The sequence below is a fragment of the Siniperca chuatsi genome, linkage group LG6, assembly GCF_020085105.1.
Source record: "Siniperca chuatsi isolate FFG_IHB_CAS linkage group LG6, ASM2008510v1, whole genome shotgun sequence".
Taxonomy (NCBI): domain Eukaryota; kingdom Metazoa; phylum Chordata; class Actinopteri; order Centrarchiformes; family Sinipercidae; genus Siniperca; species Siniperca chuatsi.
Genome location: NC_058047.1, coordinates 23,214,427 through 23,236,447, shown reverse-complemented (window position 1 = coordinate 23,236,447; position 22,021 = coordinate 23,214,427). Strand labels below are relative to the sequence as shown.

The window sequence follows — 22,021 nt, the reverse complement described above, 5'->3', positions numbered from 1 at the left end:
ACAAATCCAAATGCCCCACTTATGAGCCCTAAAGCGTTCAACAGGCTATTAAATACTTAAATAAAGAAGACATTAGGAAATGAGTTAATAATTGTGTAAAATACTGTATATAAATCCAATTCTGAAATGTTTTAAGAAATTAAAACTCAACCCATTATTATAAAATGTTATTTCATCATTGTTATTTTCATAACTTTTTACCAAAGTTCATTGTATTTCTTAATAGAAATGTTAATTTAAAAATACAGTTTTACAAAACTATGTTTTTATTTTTCCAGTTTCCCCAGTTTCTTTCATAAATGTCACTTTTCATGACAGCGGAGTTGTCATCCACCGCTGTCCGCTGACCTACTCGGTAGGTAGTAGCATGTGCAGCCTTGTTAAGCTAAATAAAAGGAGAGGTTAGTTGCTGTGTTGTTGTGTTCTGTGTACTGTTTACTGTGTTTATTTAAGGCAGCAGCTAGTTGGTTGATTCAGAATTACTTTGACATTGTTGTTAATGTAGCTAACAGGAGCTAACTGGCTAAATCAGGTCGCAGTTTTTGAACGCGCTAACGTAATAATAATAAAACTTTATTTATAGTGCACTTATCAAAACAAAGTACAAAGTGCTTCACAACAAGAGAAATAAAATACCACAGTGAATGATGAAATATATAAAAATAAAATACATAAAATACACAAAAGCAATAAAATAAACAGCCAGTTCAGGTAAAATCAGGATATCCTTTCCGATAAAAATGTGTTTTGAGAAGAGACTTAAACAAAGACGCTGACTCACAACCTAATTTCTTCGGGCAAGTTGTTCCAGAGCCTGGATGGCAAAAGCTCTGTCCCCCTTAGTTTTCATCTTGGACTCAGGAACAAACGGAAGACCCCTGCCCGAAGATCTCAAAGTACGTGAAGGTTCATACGGGATTACAAGGTCTAAAATATAGTCTGGAGCCAGGCCATAAAGAGCCTTAAAAGTAATATGATCTTAAAATCAATCCTAAAACAAACAGGGAGCCAATGTAAAGAGGCTAAAACAGGTGTGATGTGATCGTACCTCTTGGTCCTGGTTAAAAGCCTAGCAGCTGAGTTCTGTACAGTCTGCAGTCGTTTCAAAGTTTTTTGATTAAGACAAGTGAACAGGCTGTTACAATAATCGAGGCGTGAGGAGATAAAAGCATGAACAACAGTTTCTGCATCACTAAGATTTAAAATAGATCGGATTTTTGCAATGTGTCTCAGATGATAAAAACATGATTGGACAAGCTTAGTGATATGTTTCTCTAATCATAAATTGCTATCAAACAAGACACCAAGATTTCTTGCAACAGGTTTGATATGTTGTGACAGGTTACCAGTAAATAGCAGTATTTGTTTAGTGATGTGTTGGGGCTCAATAACAAGGATTTCAGTTTTATTTGAGTTGAGCTGAAGAAAATTTATCGACATCCAATTTTTTATGTCAGACAGGCAGTCCTGCAGAGAACTCAACATACTAAGTTCAGTGGGCTTGACAGGGAGGTACAACTGTGTGTCATCTGCATAGCAATGAAAAGAAATCCCATGTCTGCAAATGACATCACCCAAGGATAGCATATATAAGGAGAACAGTATTGGTCCCAGATTTGAACCTTGAGGCCCATCGTACTTGATATGGGAGAAGGATGACATGTAGTTATTAATGGTGACACAGAATTTCCTATTGGACAGATAAGATGAGAACCAGTCTAGTGCAGTGCCATATGCCCACCCATTGCCTCAGTCTATCTATAAGAATGCCATGATCAATTGTGTCAAAGTCCAGCAGCACAAGAATTGAACACATGCCTGCGTCTGCATTCATTAAAAGGTCATTAATGACTTTGACAAGTGCTGTTTCAGTGCTGTAGTGCTGATGAAAGCCAGATTGGAACTTTTCAAAGGTACTATTGTTTTCCACAGCAGCAAGAAGCTGCTTAGATACAAGTTTTTCGAGGATCTTCGAAATAAAAGACAGTTTGGACGATAGTTGTCCAGGAGGGTGGGATCAAGCCCAGGTTTTTTTAGGACTGGCTGGACACAAGTAATCTGGGACGCAGCCAGTAGACAGCGAGCTGTTGAAAATAATTTGTAAATGAGGCGCAATATAATCCATAACTTCCAATAAAAACCTAGTTGGGATTTTGTCCAGAGGGCTGGAGGATACTCTCATAAGAGACATGATGTCTGCGAGTTCAGGCAGAGTAACAGCAGAAAAATTGCTCAAAGAATCCCTGAGCGGGTGATCCACATTTAAAAAGGCAGGGTTGGGGGTGATACCAGATCTTATTAACTCCACCTTTCCAGCAAAGTGCAAAAGAAACTTTTCACAATCAGCATCACAATCAGCAGGGCCACAAGGAGAGGCTGGGTTAACTAACTGATCCACAGTCTTAAATAGGAATCTGGGGTTGTGCTGATGGGGAGAAATAAGTGCAGAGAGATGACATGTTCTTGCATCCTTCACTATACTATTATAAAGGAGTAATAATTCTTTCATAGCCACAAAGTGGACGTGGAGACCTGATTTCTTCCATCTGCATTCTGCTCTTCTGCATTTCCTTTTACAGCTTTGAATACTGTTATTTAACCATGGCTGTTTTCTAGTCTTTGTGTTTGGTCTATTTTTCAGAGGAGCTATGAGATCTAAGGTTGAATAGACACAGGTAGTTAAAAGAATCAACCAAACCGTTGGTGTTGGAGGAATCGGGAAACACATTCCCAGGAGAACTGAACAGTGTACAGAATTTTGAGGCACTATTCTCATTAAGGATGCGTGTGTACTTAGAGTGGGATAATTCAGTACTAGCAGCCTTTAATTCACAGTTAAAAACAACGCATAGGTGATCAAATACAAACATGTCATTGATTTCTACATATGGAGTTTTCAGGTCCAAAGTAAAGACTAGGTCTAAGGTGTGGCCACGGGAATGAGTTTGGCCAGACACACGTTGTTGTAAGTTAAAAGAGTTAGTGATATTTAAAAAATCAGCAGCAAGGGCATTAGAAGAGTCATCAACATGAATATTAAAATCACCACAAAGAACAATTCTATCGACCGGCCAAGCCGCCGGGCTAAAAACAAACCTAGCTGAGCTAGCAGCAGTGGAGGCAGTCCGGTAAACCACGTGGAGTTGCAGCCAGCTTAAAATCACTTAAGATCTACACATCAGATGACTGAAAACTTTTACCAAGTTAAAACATATAGGTAAAACAATGGCCAGGAAAACAGTGTAGCCTAGAAACTTGGCTTAAAAACTAACTTAAGAGAGGCTGAGGGGACATGCAATTGGCTGAGAGGCGAGGTGGTGACAACACAACTGTCATGAAAAGTGATATTATGAAATAAAATGTGACATTTAAAAAATGGCAATTTGAAATCATTTCTGTAATGAATTTAATACAAACTAATAAAACATAATATGAAAATAATGCAAGAATGACTATTGTTCCATTGTATTATTATATTTAACACTCCATACTTTCATGGCTTGAAAAGATATTTCCATTCTTGGATTTTACTAAAACAAGTCTTTTTTGAGCCAGGTTACACCGAAGTTCTCCCAAGGTGTGTTGCCACAATCAACAGCAGGAACAACAGTATGGATGAAATCTGAAATAAAGTAGGCTAATTATCCTCCTTAGCCTCGAGTATGAATTTAGCTCCATGAGTTCTTCGCAAGCCTCTTAAAAAATTTGATTAAGGGCTGAGATGATGGGTTCAGCGTGATGATAGCCTGTCAGGGACAAACAACTCTCTGCTAAGTGAATTAGCTGTAATTATTCTCAATGGCTGAAATGAGCAGGCGGCTTTGTAAACAGACAGAGAGGAAATTTCAGGAATCTCCACCTATTGTGTGTCATTTGTGTTGGATCAAGCTATCAGTTTTATTCCCTCAAGATAGCCTACCGACAAAAGTCAACTTTTTATCATCACAATAATTCGGTTGTGGCGGTGAAAACCTAACTGCCAAGTGCACAGACGAGCCCCGGGTATTTTTAGTAAGCAGTTCCTCTGCTGCCTAAAGCCAGCCCAGGTGTGTTTAACATGCAGACCATGTCTTTTCAGGGATCGAGTGACACCGAAACGTAGGGGTAAGGCATATTTCCCCACAGGAGCCAATGTGAGGTAAATCTGAGTGAACACGTAACTGTGAAAAGTTGAATATTTAGCAGGCTTCAAGTGGATGTCAAATGCATTGGGGAAAACGGACATGTGAATTATGTGAGTGAGAGTGTTTGTGTCAGTGAACTTTTGTTGAGCAGTGATGTCTGATCATTTTTCTTGGAAACACAGAATGAATTGTGTATGAATTCTATTCACATGCAGATTGGGCTGCATATAATGCTTACACGGACAGGACATGTCATTTGTCTTCTCCTGGAGAAAATCACCACGTTCTGCTGATGTCAAAGATATATTTTATACACCCCATACTGTAAACATTTAATTTCAAGGCCTCTCCGTCAAAATGGTGCAATATAAATTCCACAGTTAGAGTGATCAGTTGAAATAACAATTTAATAACAAAGACATTTTAATACTGTAGTTATTTTGAATAAATTATTTGTAATTGCGAGAAATCCCTGCTTGTCTCTATTAAGACACATCTGAATTGGCTAAAAACGACCTTTTCGCAATACTGTGAAAATGTGTTTGAATAAAAGTCTTTTTTTTCCTTGAAATTCATTTTGTCTTCTTGCTTTTTGGCCTTTTGGTCTTTGCTCCTGATTTGGTGGCCTCATCCTGTGAAACAAGAGGAAAGGATTAGAGAATGAACAAACTAATGATTATGTTACATTAGCACTCCACTTAATGGTGCCAAAGCATTTCCCATGTTTAACATTTGAGTGCTGTTTTAAAGCTCATGACTCAATTTTTGACAGACACTTTTGCCTGAACTCCTGCTGTGTTTCCCTGCCTTACTGAAATGTGCAAATTACAATGTACTGATTGGCACGCACCATACTGTTTTAATATATTCCAATAATTGCATCAAACTAAACATTGCATTCTTAAGTACTCTTATAAAACATCCTTCACTAATTATTGCTCTGACAATCCAGGCCACCAACGTGTAGATTGCCCAACACTTTAACAGCTCGGACAAAAAGCAAGCATAAATGATTATTCTTTTTCATAGAGCAGAGTGACAAATGTGGAAAATCTTAATATGCATGCATAGCTCATATGGTGTTTGCAATGGGGCTGGAAACCAGTAACTCTCCAACACTTGTTGTCTTTGTTTGTACCCCAAATTACCATTAAAAGATGTTCCTCCCCCTTTTGGGTTGGAGTTTCCCCGCAGTTTTTGCCAACAAGAAGTAGACTTGTTACTGTTCTTATTAAAGCAACTCACATGCTGCAAAATAACTGGCAGCAACCTTTCCTGGTGGTTCAGCTCTTGTTGTCTTTTTCATTGTCTATTTTCCTCCTAAATCCAATACAAGTATTCAGAGATTTTATCTAATTTTGCATTCAAAATTAAATTGCAAAATTGTTCTCCCGCTCTCTTCCCCAGAATTATTGTCCTGTTTCCAATTTATACTTTATCTTAAAATTGCATATAGATTGACATGATGAGGTATTGGAACAGATTAAATTGGTGTACCACAAGGGTCAATTCTGGGTCCTATTTTGTTTCCCTGTTTTGTTTCCCTGCCAGGAGTCTTGGCAACTTTAATTGATGTCAGTCTATCGGTCGGTCCACCACTTTGACTGAAAAATCTCAACAACTATAGGATGGATTGGGGTGTCCTGGTGGTCAGGGGGTTAAAACGCCAACCATTAATTCCCATCAGCCTCAACTTAATTAGCACTAACACACTTTTTGTGTTTAGTGCTAATTAGAAAAGGTTAGCATGCTAACATGGTAAACATTATACCTGCTTAGGATCTGTATGTTGGCATTGTCACTGTGAGCATGTTAGCATTCTTGAGTTTGCATTTAGCTCAAAGCACCGCTATGCCTCAGTACAGCCTCACTGACTATGGGCTCTCTGCCTAGTGGACAGAAAACCTTCATGTCAAAATGCCCTACAGGTAAACTCTGACCAAAAAGACGTTGTTAATATTAGCCCTCAGTACATTACGTAACAGTTACTGCCCAGTCTGGGCTATATTCTGCAATATTCAATCTCAGTATAACATTTGATCCCAATTAAACCTTTAAACATCACTGTGTCTTTTTAAGTTTTTAGAGATTCAGTTTGCAGAGATTCAGTCTGCCATTTTTAGGGCACTGAAACTACATGCTTTCATTTCAGATGCGCACAGAGCAGCAACTAAACCACTATGGACTTGTGGAGATACGGAGATAAAAACAAACGCTCTGCGCAGAGAAAGTACTGACAGCTACTGATTCTGAGGACAGATAGGATGGACAGGTGGATCTACAGTATCTGAAACATGAGGCATTTTTATTGTTGAATAAAACCCCACAAAGTAAATAGCAATCGATTAGATTTTTTTTTGTTTTGCAGCAGCTGAACTGTTGCAGGTTTAATTATTCTTGCTCATATGGATGATATTGTTTATCTGTTGTTTACCTGCTGTAATATCATTTCCATGCAAGTCTCAGATTTAACTACCGAGAACTTGAAACTACATCTGTCAGTTGTTTATTCTTTTTTGTAATTAAAGTTTTTATTTATTTAAATATACATAAACAGACAGTATTATTACCTTTAGTTATAAGATATCCAAAGACCCATGATAAATGCACATATTTAGAACAACCAAAATAAACATTTAGCAATTATAGCAATACAACCACACCATCACAGTGTCCCTGTCAGTTGTTTATTCTAAACATTAATGCGCGCATGCACTTATCCTGGACAGCCCGCTCCCTACTGAAAATATCTTCCTGCATGCATGACTGTAGATATTTATCAGGTCTGCATGATTGCACTGCTTTTCTGACCTGTCACTCAAAAAGCTTAAGACAGGCTTCAGGGAGCTTAGGCTGACTAAAACTAAGCTGTTTGTTTTAGAATCGACTTTAAACTCTCATTTTATAATTTTTAAAGCCTTTCATGAACTGGACACAAGCTACTCTTAGGAGGTTTTAAGAACCTCCATCCACAGACAGTGGCTTCATAGAGTCCAGGCTTCACGTCCAGGGGAAACTGAGCCTTGGCTGATTTTTACAGTGAGTTGATGGGGTTTTGAAGTAGGAAACTTTTAAGGGTAGGTTTGCAGTACCTTAAATCTATCTGTGGCAGCAGCTCAAAGGTCAATCGTGTTATCAATGGAATAACTTTGCAGAACACAATGACGACTTCAAAGCAGACAGGACCTAACTTTCCTGCTGACAGCGAGGAGAGAGTGTTTGATTTCCAGAAAATGTGGCAACCAGACACTTCAAATGTTACTGTGGAGACACAAAGCAAGCCGAACAGACACTCTATTATTATAATAAATGTATGTCTAACTCTAAACTGTAACTATTCACTGTCTGACAGTGTTGAGAGAACTCTTCTCTTCTGGCTTAAGGACTCTGCTTTGGTTGTCAAAAAGTCAAAATATCTTTTCTGTTTGTTTTCAGATAATTGGAAGAACATGAGAGTAGCAGTCAATTAAACTACAAGATACCAGGTGTTTCCCAGCGTCAGAAAACTGACAGCAAAGTCAAATTTGACTGATGATGTGTCAGTGGAAGATGATGAGTGATATGTAAGAGGAACAGAGAATGTCTCACCATGGAGGCAGTATATCCTTCCTCTACCAAGATGCTTCTAGCACAGTTGTTGATATGTTTGAAGCGGTCAGGACCCAACAAAATACCTCCATACCATCGAGACACGACCACCATGACATTACGCACGTCCAGAATCTGTGGTGAGACAAACACATTGTAAATGTGAAATGAATGTGAATTTGAGAGAGGTGGGCAAGAGACAAATACAATAAAGTGTGACACAACACCCTTCCCTGGCAGTCAGATATTTCACACCAGATGCGATACGGTGAGTGAATCTTCATTAGGTGTATCTTGCTCAGGCCATCAGCTGTCAGTCTAAAGCTGATGGCTTGACACTCCAAAATGTGGGGATAGTTCCCTATTTTGCTGTCTTCCACAGAGTGAGATGAGAAAATTAATTTCACTTTCATCTTTGTGTGTCAATATCTAGTGCCAGGATATGTTTTGCTAAGGTTGGAACAAAGACTGGAAGGTTCAAGGTTCGATTTATTCATCCATAAAATCATGGAGATTGCAGTACTCCCATCCTAATCAACCAACGCTGTTTACGAAAGATATAAATACCCACAAAATAACATAAAATAAAACCATAAATATAAACTCAAACAACATAAAAATATTATCAGCAAAGCAATTAAATGTTAAATGGGGAGCCATAAAAAGGACCATTAAAACAATAGCGTGAAAAACTACAATTAAAGTTGCTCTAATCAATATTTTTATATTAACAATGTATCAAATGACGATGTGTATGAGAAAGAGGTTGCTCCTAGTGACGAACCCACAGATAATTATTATCCAACTCTTAGTTCTTCTCAGTTATATGTAGCATGTTTTACGGCCCGCAACTTTTCAGTTTTGGTTTAGTCTCACCGCTGTCATCAGCGTTGTTTCCAGACCAAATAAATTCCAAATTAAAACTAATGTTGCTCCGTTCCTGCTGGATGTGTACATAAATAACTATTCGCTGTATCAACACAAATATGTCAGTGTTGTGAGCTTGTTTGCGCTGCCCCCAAGTGACCAAAAAAATCTGTTAATGCAGGTTTAAAGTTTAAAGCGGTTTAAAGGTCCAGTATGTAGGATTTAGTGGCATCTAGTGGTGAAACTGCAGTTTGCAACCATTTGAATACTGCTCGTCTCACTCTCCCGTTCCAAGCGTGTAGGAGAATCTACGGTGCCCACGAAACTTCTAGAGCCAGTGTTTGGTTTGTCCGTTCTGGGCTACTGTAAAAACATGCGGTGCAACATGGCAACCTCCGTGGAAGGGGACCCGCTCCCTCTGTAGATAAAAACGGCTTATTCTAAGGTAACGAAAACACAACGATTCTGATTTTCAGGCTATTATACACTAATGAAAACATATATATTACATATTACATTCCATTTCTGCCAATAGCTCCTCCTAAATGTTACTGGACCTCTAAAGCAGTTAGCCTAGCGCTGTCAAAGGTGCATTCTAATATCTCCAAAGTTGCCTTCTTTACATGTTGTGTGCATTCAACATGTATAAAACATTGTTTAACAAAAAGCTAGCATAGCTAAGCATTGAAGCCATTTCTTGACCAACCAACCAAAATAATGAACTGAAAAACACTATAAAACTCCCTTGAGGAGAGGCGTGCAGTTGGGTGACAATTATGTGTGGGTTTCTCAACCATTGTTAATATAAAAATATTTATTTAAGCAGCTTTAATGCAAAGACTTGTGACATATGCACGTGGGGCTGAGGTCTCACCAGGAAGCATGAAAAATTGATCAAAAAAGATGCTTTACAAGCTTCCAGACATTTAATAGAACAATACGATGCTTCAATATAAGTTTGTAGCCTTTTTTCATTTATCCAAAAGGAAATTCAAGCAAATTAGAGCCAAGACTGAGCAGAGCAGATTTTTTTAAGTGGCTGACTGTTTTGGAAGGGAACACTATATTAGTCAAAGACAGCTTGATTCATCTGAATTCTGTGCAGCAGAACACAGTTTCTGACATACACACTAAGAATCTAATGCACTATTTCACACCGATTTATCTCTTGAACAGGGTCACACTGGCATAGACGACTGCCATCATTTTATGAATGAGTATGAACTTTGACACGAGTCATGGATCTCATCTGGAAAAGCTCTGATACGACTCGGCACCTACTCGTAATGAGTATGACAGAACTACTACAAGTCACTGCTGAGCACTGATTACAACAAACTTTTTCTTTTGTCACAAACCTTTCTCTGGCTTTCATTCAATATTACGGGGAAACAAAAAGTGTGTGGACAATTGCACATTTTAGTGTGATGTGGGTGTGTGTGTGTGAATCATGGTGCCATCTGACGGCACAAGCCAGTGACAAGTGCCTCTTTGATATGTGAAATGAAAAGATTAATAATTGAGTGAAATTACTATCGTGAACTATTTCTCTGAGGAGTGGAAATTTAAACATTATGTAAATACTAGTGGTGTGGGTCATACTGTACTAGTGAGGTCATTCTCCATGTAAAACTGTAAAGACTCAATCTCAATGTGTAGGCTCTGCCTTTGGGTTGAGCAATTTCAGCATTTTCACATCATGATACTTACTTCATAAGAGTTATGATGGTGATGTATTACAATAAAATCAACCCCAACAGGCTTTTTTTTCTCCAGAGTTTTATGTGGATCCAGTCTCACTCTGCTTAAATTCCAGCAGAAGAAACACTTTATCACACTTTCTCCTGGGACTGAAACAATTAGTCATTTTATTACTTAGTCTATTAGAAAATTTATTGGCAACAATTTTGATTAGTTTAAGTCAGACAAGACATCAAAAACTTTTGCTGAATCTAATTTCTCAAATGCGAGGATTTGCTGCCTTTCTCTGTTATATATGAATGCAAATGGAATCTATTTGGGTTTTGGACTATTGATAGGACAACACAAGCAATTTAAAGACATCACGTCACACTAGCAGCGTGGCTCTAGGGATCGGTTTGTTGGTCAGTCTAGCACCATCATCAGGTCAAATGTTTAATTTTTAAGACTTTAGTTTATGACTAAATACCTGCAAAACAAATTACATTCCCATCAGCTTCAGCTGTACTTTGTGTTTAAAGCTAGTTAGCAAATGTTAGCATGCTAACATCAGCATGTTTACATTGTCATGTTAGCATGCTGATGCTAGCGTTTAGCTGAATGCACCGATGTCTACAGCCTTGCTAAGTACACCCTCACAGAGCCACAAGCATGGCTGTAGACTCTTAAGCTGTGTCTCAATTCCATACTACTTGCTAACTGCCCACAGTGTATACTGTATATACTAAGTATATACTAATCTTTATAATACACTGTTTTAGCTGTTAGTATACAAGAAACCAACCAACTAAACCTTTTTATACTAACAGGGAATGATATAATACTTTCCAGTGTGAACACATTACACACTCAAAACCTGTTAAGACTTCATATGTAGTGTGGATTTGGGACACAGCTTTAGTCTTTGTTCTTTTTCATTCACTCACATTTTCTGTCATCTTACAGACTAAACAATTTCAAAATTAATCAAAAAAGTAATTGCCAGGTTAATCAATAATGAAAATAATTGTTAGTTGCAGCCCTAAAACACAGTGTCCTAAAGTCAATGATGTCTGTCAGATATTATTGATTTTTTTTTTTTTTTTGATTTTTTTATATCAAAATGTTGCCTGGACCAAATTTTCCTTCACCCCTTATATTTGGGCCACATCACCACAAGAAATTCCCATGTAAACTGACACAGAGGCCATTCTTTCTGGAGCTGTAGTAACCTGTCCTTTTTCACATCAGCTGACATAAATAACTTTTATAAATGTCACTTTTATGTTGTAAAATGTACAACTAGCATGAACATTTTTTGAACAAAGAGTGTCTGTATTTTTCGTACATGAACGTGGCCACCTTGATCTATTTCATGCAATATATAGTTTAATATCACATAAATATATTGTGGGGTTGTTTTTGAGGAAAGAAAAAAAAATCTATCATAATCTATCGACGAGGTGCTAAACCACCACAGAAAACAAAAGGTTTAAGTATATTGTTCGAGTCTGTGGAAAGCTCCTTACTCGTAACAATCCCAGTTTAAAAGCCACAGCAGATGCCAAATTATTCAGACTGTGAAAATGAACAAGGCAGCTTAGAACAGACACCAATTAAGCATGCAGAAGCCAAACAAAAGTTGGAAACAGACAGCAAATTTAACAGTGTGCTTGTAACATCAATCCTGGGCAAAAGCTTTATGTGTGCTGCACTGACTCATTCATCAGGTCTTTTGGCATTTGTTCCTTTTTGACAAATGCAACATGTAGTTTAGTATGCAGCTGAAAGAGTGATGTGTTGGGTCGAGGTCAGTATTTTCTTAATGAAATGATAACCTGCAGTAAATGGAGCAATCTCCCCCCTGCGGCTGTCTCGCCGTCGTCTTCACAGTCCTGCAGAAAGCTGTGCTTGTCCTCGCAGTAAATCCTACAACAAAGAGAATCGCAACAGCTTGGCATTAGGCGGGACAACACTGAGACATTTTTGGTCAGAGAATGACGCTGTGACACCGGCAGCCTCTTCACCGGAAACGTTTTTTAAGTGGTCTAAATGTCAACATCTCCTCCCTGTGAGTAATGACCACCCAGGCAGTGCATCAGCAGTTCGACACTGACCTCATTAGACCACGCTGAGAAAAAAAAAAAAAAACTGCACACACAGGCATGCGTGAGAAAACACAAACACACGCAGAAAGACACATACACACACACACACACACATCTATTCACATAATATACAATACTACCAGAAAGCCTTCATTTTCTCTGGTGCTTTTTTTGACCTTTATTGTGCCCTTTAGAGAGGACGGACAGGCCATGAGTCTTTACTTATCTCATGTTCTTCTCCACTAATGAGACACACTGTTAACACTAACCTGAGGGTATTAGCATGATTTGCATAATAAATCCATCCAACAGATGTTAGATCATATATATATATATATGCATATACATATATAAATATATATCTGACATTACTGACCTGTACGCATAAATATTATGAGTGGCACTGGCAATCTTCTTGTTTTCATACAGCTTCTCAAGGACCATTTTAACCTGCAACACACAACGGGAAAATCACATTTCCTATAAAACTGAGATTTGAATGGTTAGAAATATATTTTGAGAGTAAACTATGGTTTGAAAAATAGGATTTGGATTGAGGACTCCGCTGCCTCTGATGTCTCAATTAATTTTTGGCAGGTTACCAAAAATCTTTACTGTATTTCATATCATACTGAATGTTTACCACTTTTCCATTACTCATTATTACAAAAAACACGTTTTCCAAGTCATTTCCAATAAACTGAAGTCATCATAATGATAATTTATTAGTTGAAGGTGAGCCTTGGCTGGCAGATTTCATTGGGAGACATGTTTACATAATGTGCAGCTCTAAACCACGAAAAGTAGGCAGGCTAAGAAACCAAACTTAGTGACGTATTCTGTCTGTCTGTTGATCTCCTCCACTCCGTTTCAGTACTATGGACAGTGCCGCACGTATACACACAAACCCTAATTTACTCATTTCACCATTCACAGCGCAAACGACACTTGCTTAGCTGTGGGGCTTACAGAAATCACATGGTTGTGTACCTACCAAAGTTTAGATCAAACTTACGCACCTGAGTAATATAGATCGTATTGTTATTAGTTTGTCGACTTTGCACCTCGGGACTTTGCCCATTCTGATCTGCTGGACATTGCAGTGTTTCTCCAGGATCAGTTGAATCGATATGGCATGCTTGACGGATATAAGATGATGCATCTCAAGTGCATTCAGGCTGGCTATGTGGTGACTTAAGAGACAATCAGGCAATTGCTGAAAACACTGGATTACTTAAAGACAGGAGTAGCCTATCTCCCAGTGTCTCAAACACAAACCAATAGAAAACTGAATTACACTAAACAGGCGGGACATGATATCGAGCTAAATGACAGCTTCTTGCAGGATTTTGAGGTATCTCGTTAATTTAGGAAAAACAAAGCAGGATTTTTTTTCATTAAACTTATCTCGTAATTCTGAGATAATTATCTCATTAATTCAGAAAAGCAGAGCAGAATTTATTTTCTCAAGTGAATGCATTACACTTCCGTAGTAATGACACTGCATAAGAGGTACGATTACCCGCATACAAGTCATATATCATTTACTGGTAGCATACAAAAGGTCTACCCTCTGAAGAACACACTGAACTTTTTTGTAGTCCATCAGTGATGTGTGACCATGAAAAGAATGCAGAGTAATGTTATCCACATAAGCTTTTACAAAAAACAAGGTTGACCAAGTACTTCCCTAAGCTAGTGATTTAACAGGAATGTGGTCATTTCAGTTTTAAGGAGCTCCAAAGTGTTCTATATTAAATCAGTGAATACACTAATATAAAAAGCACAGAGCACATTTTATCTTACAATGCCCATTTTCAAAAGTCTGTTTTCATTTTATAATGACATTTTTTCCAGTTACACTTATTACCTGACACATTTTATTGACCTTACGCATTTCAGAAAGAAGGAAGTGCTCCAACTCCGTTATTTTGTCTTTTAACTTCCTGTCTACACCAGAAGTGGGAATGTGTTGTGTAGATTGACATCTGCTGCTTGTGATCACCTCACACCTACATTTTAGCAAATATCTAAGCAGTTTTATAATATAACATACAACGTGAAGGACTGCCACAGCTGGAATAAAATGAGAGACGTCTTCTACAGCAGTCTGACAAACATCGACCGCTATTTACATGGCATCGCTAATTATATCAGTTCTCTGACCACACAGCACCCAGATCATCTGGTCACCATACTGATAAAATGGTCATGGTGACAGAATGTGTTGGTATTTGTGTTTTATAATGGTTTTTTAACTATATGTCATAACAGAATAGGTTGTCCGATTGTGGGGCTTTAAAATGCGTGCTAATAAAATATTTCTTCATCCAAAACGCAGAGTCACAATGTATACTCATTTGGTTTGGTTTATTATTGTATAATGAGCTTTCACCATAGAAACAGCGAGCTGCTGCTGCAACACAGTAAGCTAGTTGAGCTAGCTGTAAGCTACCAAACGTAACTTCTTTTTAATCTGATATCTGCGGTATATGTAGTGGTGTCAGGCATTATGCCCTCCTCATAAACCTCCTCACTTTTTACTTGTATTTACTATAGCTAACAATAGCTACCGGAAGTTAAGAGACAAAACTGTAAATGAAACAAACGATCGTCTGAAAATTGAGGGGTCGGTGACTGTCATGAAAAGTGACATTATTAAATAAAATGTGACATAAAAATAGGTGTCATTGGGGGAAATGCAATTATAAAATAAATACAGACATTTGGACACAAAAATGTATATGATTAAATGAAAACGAACTCCAATTCTGATAAAACAGAAAATAAGAATGATGAAATAATAATTAGTTTGAATAATTAAATAATTTAATTATTTCATATTTTTTGTTCATCTATATATTTTACACAATTATTCATATTTTTTTATTAATTTCACAATGTCTTATTTATTTTTTATTTAATAATGAACACTTTGGGGCTCCATACAGTTTCTGTATTAACAAATAAATAAAGCTACACTGGATGAAAAGGCTCAAAACTAAGTAAGTTTACAATTTGCTCTCAGTGAAGCAGATCTTAGTCTTTTTCTCAATTATATCTTTGGTTGAACTGAACACTTCCAGACTATTACAAGAAAATATGTATATGCTGTAAATATAAAAAAAAAGAAAAATAGCACTTCACAGCAGGTGGAAGCTTTTACGACGAGTCAGTACGTTCCCGGAGAGCCAGAGAGTGAGATTAGCATGCAGGAACAAACAGTTTGTGAAATTGCTGTGTAAATCATCACATTTACATCCCTAGACCCTCATCAAGTCATTTATACTGAAACTCATATGAGCTGCCTTTTGCTATTTGTCTTCATGGTTTGAGAAAAACAAGGCATTGTTTAATTTTTCAGTTGAAAAATTCATATATAGGAGTTTTATCTTTGTTTGCTGTATTGTGCAGTAATGTCGAAATAATAGCATATCATTCATGCTTTGTACCTGTCTAGGAATCACCACAGGTGCTACGTGAGGCTGGAAGGTACTGCGTCGGTCTGTGATGGTATTTCCATGTTTTATAGGAGGTACCTCTTCATCTACAAGACAAAATGTTACAGATCATACATCAGAACGATCAATTTCATAATAGGCTGTATTTAATTTTGACCACTAAATCCAATGCAGCAAAGTCTATCAAACTGTCATAAGTGGTACCGTTTGCATGATCCATGAAGAAATGTGCATTTTCTGTGTTCAATTTGAGAGTCCTGAAGTCTGGTATGTCTTCATCATCATCCACTTCCTCCTCGGCCGTCAGGTTCACCTTTTCTGGTTGATCCACTGAAGCAGGTCATGTAAGAAACGTTATGTCTTGTTAAAGAAAAGGTTGTTGTTTTAATCCTAAACCTGGTGCCTATAAAGGTCTTCACTGAGTTTTTTGCAAGCCAGGCAGCTTGTTATTAAAATGACACGTACTGAGCAACTACTAAATTACCATTACATGACCTTAACATTAACACAAAAATGGTTTCGTGACCTATTATACCAAGACAGACAATTCATAATGGATGACACCAATTACTAGAGCCTGACTGATACTAGATTTTTGGGATCAATGAAGATGCTGATCTAATTTTTTTAGCAAGGATCAAGCAAATTTGACCTTTAATATTGTTCATAAGAAGTAGGTGATATTTTTCAAGCTAAATCTTAAATGACCATAATAAAAACTGTGATCAAAGTAGAACTGGTTACTAATCTAACAAGCTTGCTGTGACAATGTGAAGCTGGGTAATGCCAATAGTGTTTCTTCTATGCCTGCATACACACACACACACGCTGCCAAAATTCATTAAAAGTAAGTGGGACTTTATATTTAGCTGAACAAACATTTGGTCTGCTTTCCGACTGGTCTCATTCAACCAAACTTCATCATCAGACCCATTATTTCTCTTTACTTTTCATGTCCTCTCTGTCATGTTTGCTCCCTTTTCATTTCCTTTTCTGTGAAATGTGCATCTTCAGCCTTATCGGTTCCCCCTCTCTTTCTCCCTCTCTCCGCCGTGTCCCTGTCATTTGAATGGGAATAAGCCGTCATTCCCGCTCCTCTGAGCTTAAGTGCTGTGACCAGTTATACTTATTACCACATGAATAGCACAGAGAGGACAATTTATGCCACACAACAATGGGGAGGACAGTTAATATTTTTCCAGCCTTGTTGCTCAAAAGAGACCGTCTGCCTTGATAATCGACGCCGCTAGGTTCGGCTATAGATAACAGAGACAGACCAGACTCCCCAAGAAAACCTGATGCACGGACACTTGTAGAAAATCTTTAATTTGGGTATCTTTCACTCTTTTTACACTTCAAAAGACTCTGCCAAGGTAACAGAAGGCATTACACAGATATCAATCTCAATTCAATGCAGTCACTCAAAGTCAGACACAGATGGGGTTTTTAATGCCCCTACAGGCCTTTGCGCTCATCTTATCACAGCTTTAGACCACATCAGATAGTTGCATTAGTCATGGAGGAGCATCTTAACAGAAGTTAGATTGAAGACGCATTTAGACGTAAGCTTCAGGTAGGGAAGTAGATTCATCTAGACCTTTGATATGAATGATGTGATCTAATGATTTAATAATTGACCTATTGATGAACAGTGGGCTTTATCAGAGCTAAGTTGCCAACATGTGTGGATGATATCATGTACTCCAGCTTGCTGGAAAGTGTTCAAACTGTTCGCTAAACCCCGCCCCTGAAAAGAGAGTATCCAGTCAGAGCTTAGCAACCGTAACTAGGCACGGCGGACATGTCAAGCTTTGGATTCCTCCTCATGTTGAATCACTGTGCATGGCGCTGTATTAAGAGCGATACTTGGCATTTACAAAACTTGGAGGGTAGTCTATTTTTAAGCGTTTAATGAACCAAAAAAATAAAAAATAACAAGAGCAAAAGTGAATGGAATAGATTAAACAGTGTGTTTATGTGCTTTGATGTAAGCTACAAATGTCAGCATGTCCGGCTAACTAGCTACCTGCAGTACTAACCCAGCGTTATTTCCATGGACAAGGGGCATGTCATTGCCTAACTACATTATTTTATGTGGTTACAGGTTACGTTAGAAAAATACCTGTCCAGGATGCTAATATATCAGAGTTTAGAGAGTAACAATAGTGTCTTTGTCCTGTTCTTTATATGTTTTGGGAAAGTTTACACTCCAGCAACCCCAGTCAAACATGCGTTAGATAGTGTTACGTTTGACGTTTGCTGTTCCTCATCCTAAAATGTATTTCTCTTCTAAAAGCAAGTATACTGTATAAAAAGTTGAAGATTAAAACATAAATCTATCTATAATACTGTACTATAATACTAGGGCCCAGAGCTCTACCCTGCAATACACAGACTCCTTCATTTCCATGGTTTCTACATGGATGATCAGCTGGTGAGGATACTTGGTGTTGGTGATGACTTTTTACCTTGAACATTTAACTTTAGCCTCATAGCATGATATCATGTATGTAGCCATCATGTGCATATTTAAGATCCTTTAACAGGGTTTTTGTTATAAAGAGAATCATATGGAAAAATTGAAAAGTCAACTGGAGACAGTTCTCAACGCACTCGCTGAGCTTTAGCATTAGCAACAGCTTGCGCTAGCTATCTACAGCTGATAAAATGTACGAATGAGTGCAATAAAAAAGACTGCTCTAGCCGTGTTATAAAGTAAGCTATTCTGGACTGATAAATGTCTATCAGCATTTCAAGTCATTATGAATTGCTTGAGTAAGTGTGTCCGGCAAGCATGAATTTCAGTTTTCACCCCTCACCTGTTTCTGAGTTCTGGGATTTCTCCACGAGGAATTCTCGAATTTTTTCCACCCACAGGTAGAGGATGCTCTCCCCCGCATGCTCCCTGTTGAAATTTAAATATTTACATATGAGGGTGGATCCTCTAAGAGACACAGACTTTTGAGAAATTGCACTGAGGAAACAATCATGAAAAGCTTTTCTTTTGGCTGATTTCACTCTACAGTACCTCCTTGTGAAGTCACAAATTATGAGAAGCACTCACACATAGAGGTCTTCCAGGCTGTTTGCCAATTTGGCCCTCTCTGGGCCTCGCAACCACGCTGCACTACAAAAGCCGAGAACAAACAGAGGGTTATTGAGTAGGACGTGGAGTGGGTTTTTAAGTGGGATGTTGGTCTTTCAGCAGATCACTACAAGATAACATTTGAAAGGCAAATAGACTTACTTGATCTGATAGATGGGGGGGGCTGTGCTTGGATAATCAGGTGGGAGAATTATCTGATCAATAAGAAAAAAATCATAAACTGGATTACAAACAAGTTGCAATGCCAGACACTGAATTAACATGCAAGTTTTTTTGTTTCTCTACCTGCAAGCATGCTGTCAGTTTTGGCTCCTCCAAGTCGTTGGATATTTTGATGCAAAATATTCTGGATGCTTCATCTATAACACACCATTCATCCCCATAGATGGAAGACAGCGCCTCGGCCTCTTCCATCTAAACGAGAGGAAACAATCACAAATTTACATCATGTGTGTCTGTTGACATTAAGTATGAATTAATCCATAAAGTCCTTTCAGCATTTGGACCAGCGAAGTACTGAAGGTTTCAAGCTCTAATGTATTTTTAAAGATACTATATCATCAAAATCCAACTGCACAGACACATCAAAAGCACACAATATTAAACTGCAGCTAGCCTTAGTTTGTGCCTTCCATGTATTGCCATTACATTCAAGGCACAGAACTAAACATTTGAGTTTCTGAAAAAAAATATATATCTGGTGATATTTAAAAACCCAGAGGGTCATATAAAGCAATAGTTCAATATTGTAATTGGGAAATACGCTTACCATATACGCTTTTTTGCACCTCTAAAGCTCACTAATTAACACGTGATAGGTCATTTATTTAATCCGTACAAAAACCAAAGTATGAAAATGTCAAGTCACCCTCTGTGGTAATTTGTGAGCTTCAAAGGTCATGGTAGGTGGATTTTGTTACCTTTTGGACAGAGCCAGGCTAGCTGATTCCCCCTGTTTCCAGTCTTTATACTAAGCTAAGCTAACTGCCTGCTGGCTGCAGCTTCATGTTTAGCGTACAGACATGAGAGTGTTATCTATCATCTCACACACATACTGCTCTAAAAGCTATTTCCAGAATCCTCAAAGACTCTTCCACCCCCAATACAGGCCAGGGGGAAAAAACAAGGGTGGATAAACTCAGGGGCTTTCATATAATGTGCATGCGACCTAAGCATAATGTACATTCCCAGTGGTGGAGGAAGAATTCAGATCCTTTACTTAAGTAAAAGTACTAATACCACACTGTAAAAATACTGTAGTAAAAGCCCTGCATTGAAAATGTTACTTTAGTAAAAGTATGTAAGTATTATCAGGAAAATGGCCCGTGTGACTGTTATACTATATACTGTATTACATCATTAGATTATTATTACTGACTGCAACTAATGATTATTTTCATTATGGATTAATCTGCTGATTATTTTCTCGATTAATCAATTGATCATTTGGTTTGTTTTTAAAAATAAATTAAAATAATTAAAAGGAAAAGCAGCAAATCTGTACATTTTAAAAGCAGGAACCATGACATTTTTTTGCATGAAAAATGTAACCGATTATCAACATAGTTGCCAATTCATTCATCAGAACATTGTCATTGAAAAACACATCAGAATGCAAAAAATATCAAAATAAAATGAAATCATTTTTAATGCCTGTGTTTTATTTTTCTGTGAAACTTTTTTCAGTGCCAATACTTGTTTCAGTGTCAATACAACTTTTTCCAGTACAAATGTTTCAATACCAATGTTTCCTTTTTCAGTTCCGGTTTTGTTTTCAACGGCAAATTTTATTTTTGATGCCAAATTTTAAAGTCACTGCCACTGTTTCGTGATACAGACAAAGATGGTAGCATCTGTGCTCAATTTATATTGCATGAAAAAAAATATTTAACTTTAAATATTGTATTATCAGTTATATTTGTCTATAATGACGTTGTTTTATTTTATATATTCCTAATAACATGTTAATATTTTTCTTCTGTCGTACAAAACCAGCAAGGAAATTTGGCATTTCTGACTACCTGGACAGGAAATGTAGGAAACAGCTTAAAACTCATTTTTCAAGGATCATCAGGTATTTATTTCTCGAGAAATCAGGTGCTTAGCTCTGTGACTCAAATGTAATAGCAATACATGAGAGGCACTAACTGGGGCTAAACTAAAACAAAGACACTGACTCACAAAAATAAGCTCTGTTTTAGCACACAAAACCTTTAATAAAGGTTTAATAATGAGTGCTTGTGATGGGGTTAATTTGTTTGTCTTTTTTCATGCTGTTTTGGCTGCACTGTGTTGATGAGTGGCCTCTGTGTGCTCTGCAGCACCTGCTGAGCTTCAAACATCACATGCATATGTGTTAATGAATCCAGACACCTTGGGACCAACCTCCAGTGGGTGTGTGTGTGTGTGTTCCTCTTTATTTTATCGTCTGTGCACAGTTGCTCATGCATGTTCATTTTAATTATACCTCCGCTGTGTTTCTCAGATAGATACAGAAAAAGGTTTGATTGTGCTGTTAATTTCAGATTTGTCAGCCTGCCAGGATTTGTTCTCGGTGGTATTTGCGCTCAGTTTTAAACCACTGTAAACTGTCTGCTGCTGGACCTCCGCTACACCTGCCAACAGTTAGCCTACTATTTGGCGTATACGCTCTCTCACATCAAAATACTACTACAAAACAGACACTAAACTCAACTTGCCAGTGTCTTAACTTTATCAGAGAGTTTGTCAAAGCAAACATAGCTTACTTGAGCCTGAAGATCTCCTTCATTCTCCGGATTTATGATGTCGGCCATTTGTTTATTTCATCATCAAATGTCCGCTATTAAAAATATGAAAATTTGTCATAAAAAACTGATTGCATAAAACTTAAAGCTCTTTAACCATATGTTGAGATCCAGCCTGTGTGTGGAAGTGTAAACTTCTTCCAGGGCAAAGCTGATCGGGTGCGTGTGTTTTGGCTTCCGGGTTCTGCGTTTGAAATGCCAGTCACGGCTTTTATTTTGAAAGGCTTAAACAATTTGTCCGGGCGAGTTCCGTTCTGCGACGATCAGCTGATGTCAGTGTAAACAGAAAACAGAGGTGTGT

The 22,021-nt window shown here is 37.7% G+C and overlaps 1 protein-coding gene across 2 annotated transcripts; it reads right to left on the bottom strand.

The window, feature by feature from the left end:
- Positions 1-4,513: 4,513 nt before the first annotated feature.
- impact (impact RWD domain protein) lies at positions 4,514-21,872 on the bottom strand. 2 transcript variants are annotated; one of them, XM_044198337.1, is made up of 11 exons: positions 21,682-21,872; positions 19,220-19,348; positions 19,076-19,128; positions 18,893-18,955; positions 18,648-18,733; positions 16,033-16,158; positions 15,820-15,914; positions 12,744-12,817; positions 12,098-12,188; positions 7,713-7,847; positions 4,514-4,756 (listed from the first exon to the last, which is right to left on the bottom strand). In XM_044198337.1, the coding sequence occupies exons 1-11, from the start codon at positions 21,727-21,729 to the stop codon at positions 4,697-4,699; spliced, it is 960 nt and encodes a 319-aa protein (XP_044054272.1). In that variant the 5' UTR covers positions 21,730-21,872; the 3' UTR covers positions 4,514-4,696. The 2 variants fall into 2 exon arrangements, with proteins under 2 accessions (XP_044054272.1, XP_044054273.1); XM_044198338.1 differs by having other exon boundaries at positions 12,102-12,188.
- Positions 21,873-22,021: the final 149 nt, after the last annotated feature.